Source organism: Aplysia californica, unplaced genomic scaffold (assembly GCF_000002075.1).
Source record: "Aplysia californica isolate F4 #8 unplaced genomic scaffold, AplCal3.0 scaffold00293, whole genome shotgun sequence".
Classification (NCBI taxonomy): Eukaryota; Metazoa; Mollusca; class Gastropoda; order Aplysiida; family Aplysiidae; genus Aplysia; species Aplysia californica.
The window spans coordinates 326231-329102 of NW_004797563.1; the positions used below are offsets into that span (position 1 = coordinate 326231).

Here is a 2872-nt window from a genome sequence, read left to right on the forward strand (position 1 = left end):
GAGGGAGAGAGAGAGCGAGAGAGAGAGAGAGACAGAGAGAGAGGGGGGAGAGAGAGAGAGAGAGAGAGAGAGAGAGAGAGAGAGAGAGAGAGAGGGAGAGAGAGAGAGCGTGTTTTGAGGGAGAAAGGAGAATGTGGGTAGATTCTCACAGATGTACAGGAAAATTAAAATTCTCTGACCCAAATTCAGAATATCGTACCTGGTTTAAAAACTTCTGCAAAAAGGAAATGCCAAACGTAAGTGGGAAAAGCGCAATTCCTTTTTTCTTCCATTGGTTTTCTCTGAAAAGAAATAAAACGGGTAATCTCAGTAGTTTTACGACACAAGTTGATGTCTCAAGTTGATTTTTAAGACGAAGGATTGACACCCCCCCAAAAAACAACAACAACAACAACAACAACAACAACAACAAACAAACAAAACCCAGCCCAATATGAATGCGTTTATTTCAGTTCATGGTTTTGACATGCTGGCCATACACGATAATCTACCATACAGTTATCTGGTCCTTCAAAGAAATAACACAAAAGCAAGCTGGCTTTCTGCTATCGGTCTACAATGCGTGCCTTAAACAAAACAATTAAAGTAGTTATCACATACATGTTTTCGTATTTACCATCTTTTCTAACTATAAAATCACACATGGCCCCACGGAGGGTGGAGAACCAAGATGTGTGTTGCACATTAGGGGGAGGGGCTACACCTGAAGGCTATCTCGCTTATTAGCAGGCCAAATTATACCATATTTCACACATATAACAAGCATAGTAAGGAGTCCTAAAATCCGCAACCAAATTTGAGAAAAAGGTTTAGTTTCTATGGGTGCAGCGGCCATATTGGATTTTGTTGACATGTCTTACGTAATGAATACCGCACTTATCGTTCTTGGAAATTGATTTGGTTTTTTTTGCATGCATGTAAGCAAACATTAGATTTTAAAATTTGTCTGTTGATTTTTTCCTGAACGACTTAGAAGATTTTTAATGAATTTTTTCCTGAGGTAATATTCAAGTTTGCAAAAAATCCGTGAAAATCCACACTCCAGACACCACTAACCAAAAACTGTTCCATATATCATCAATTCAACAGACAAATGTCTAGTATTACATCTCCTCGTCATGCTGTGAAAATGTCTTGAAGATTATGTGAAAAATGGTGGAGTTATTTTTAAAAAGTATAGAGAAAAATCGCGTTTTGAGAAAACGGCCGATAAAGAAAAATAAAAGATTGACTTTATGAGGAAATGGTGGTGACAAATATTATGCCCGGTTTGGGTAGAAATACGGCTTTTGGGGGTTCTTATGCTATGAAATGGTTGTAGGAAAGGCTGAAGAAGCTAAAATTGCCAACAACTCCAATTCCATAATTTTGAGCCGAATCTCGACTCCGGGGGTATATCCCCCCCCCCCCCTTAAGTGAATAATATAGGTTTTGAACGGAGATCTCAATGTAGACTTTGACCGAAATAACGAGAAACGCTGATGTGGGGGTGGGGTGAAATCGAGGTGTTTATGCTCCTTTTAATTTTGGCGATGGAAAGAAAGAGATAGAAGATAAGTAGTGGGCCTATCTGCGTACCAAAGACAAAGCTGTCGCTCAATGGAGCTTGTCAATTTGAAAGGAATGGATTGACGAAACACTCTGGAATCTGATGATAACCCCATAGTACCATGATAGTATAGTGAGTAATGATTGTGGCATCAGAAAAAAAATTATCCGAAAGGGAAATATCTCTGTCTCTATCTATCTATTCTATCTATCTATCTGTCGTCCGTACGTCCGTCCGTCCATCCGTCCGTCCGTCCGTCCGTCCGTCCGTCCGTCCGTCCGTCCGTCTGTCTGTTTGCCTGTCTGTCTTTCAGTCTGTCCGTCTTTCAGTCTGTCTGTCTGTTTAATATGAAATAAGATTTATACTACAAATTTAATTGTATATATCATATACATAAAAAGAAAAGAGCAGTTGTTCTCCTACCTGTTGTATTTGTCCACATCTTGCCGCCGTCTCACGTACTGGCTTTTGTCTATGCACATGTCCCAGCAGCGCCTGAGACTGTCTCCGCCCGCGTCTGTGCGGTAGTGCGTCACCTCCCCAGCCTTGTAGAAGTTCCGCTCTTGGACCTGTAGGTTGTTCAAAAGGCAGGAGAGACTAAACATTGTTAGCACCATTCTACAATAGCTAACAAATTTTGATTGTGAGTTATCATGGTGAAATCAAGCTATTGTCAAATAGTGAAATAAAAGAAGAGAATGACATTTTTGGCCATTTGACAATTTTTTGAATAGAATTTTATTTGTTATCGAATTGTTTTGTTTTGTATTTTGGCTACACACCTTTTATTTGCATATAAAACACATTCCTGGGTGGAATTTACAGAAAAATGTTGATTAGAGGTACAACAAGTGTAAATGTGCAATTTCTAAGGACCCACAAGCTTTGGAAGTCATCAAATTTTGATGGCTATTTTATTCGCTAATTTTATCTCTGAAACCAGGCGACCCCCAACCTCCTTCAATCGCAAATATATCAACTTCTATTCAAGAGAGATGGCTATTTTTTTCCTTCGAAAGCGAGAAAAATAAACAGGCTTTACGATTACACCAATATCTTATTATGGGCAAAAATTGACTTACGTCTGATACCACCGCGTTGTGACACAAATCAATTTCTGAGGGTTTCCAGATAAACCCTTATTCAAACATATTTTGATTGAAGCTCCCATTTCCCGATCACCATTTTTGTTCCAGGCACCGTGATGCCCGCCCGCCCCTCTAATTAAAGAAGACCTCAGACACAATGAGAAACAAAGTAAGACAAACATAAACAGATTTTGATCTGATTCTAAACAATCTAAGAATCTCCCCCCCCCCCCCC

General features: G+C 39.6%; 1 protein-coding gene across 1 annotated transcript in view; it reads right to left on the reverse strand.

The window, feature by feature from the left end:
• The window catches only part of LOC101862427 (xanthine dehydrogenase/oxidase), a gene marked incomplete in the record, with an annotated part of 42755 nt that overhangs the window by 12749 nt on the left and 27134 nt on the right, over positions 1-2872 (reverse strand). The window contains 2 exon segments of the mRNA XM_013084443.2: positions 200-281; positions 1973-2118. Coding sequence (XP_012939897.1) covers positions 200-281; positions 1973-2118 — 228 coding nt within the window.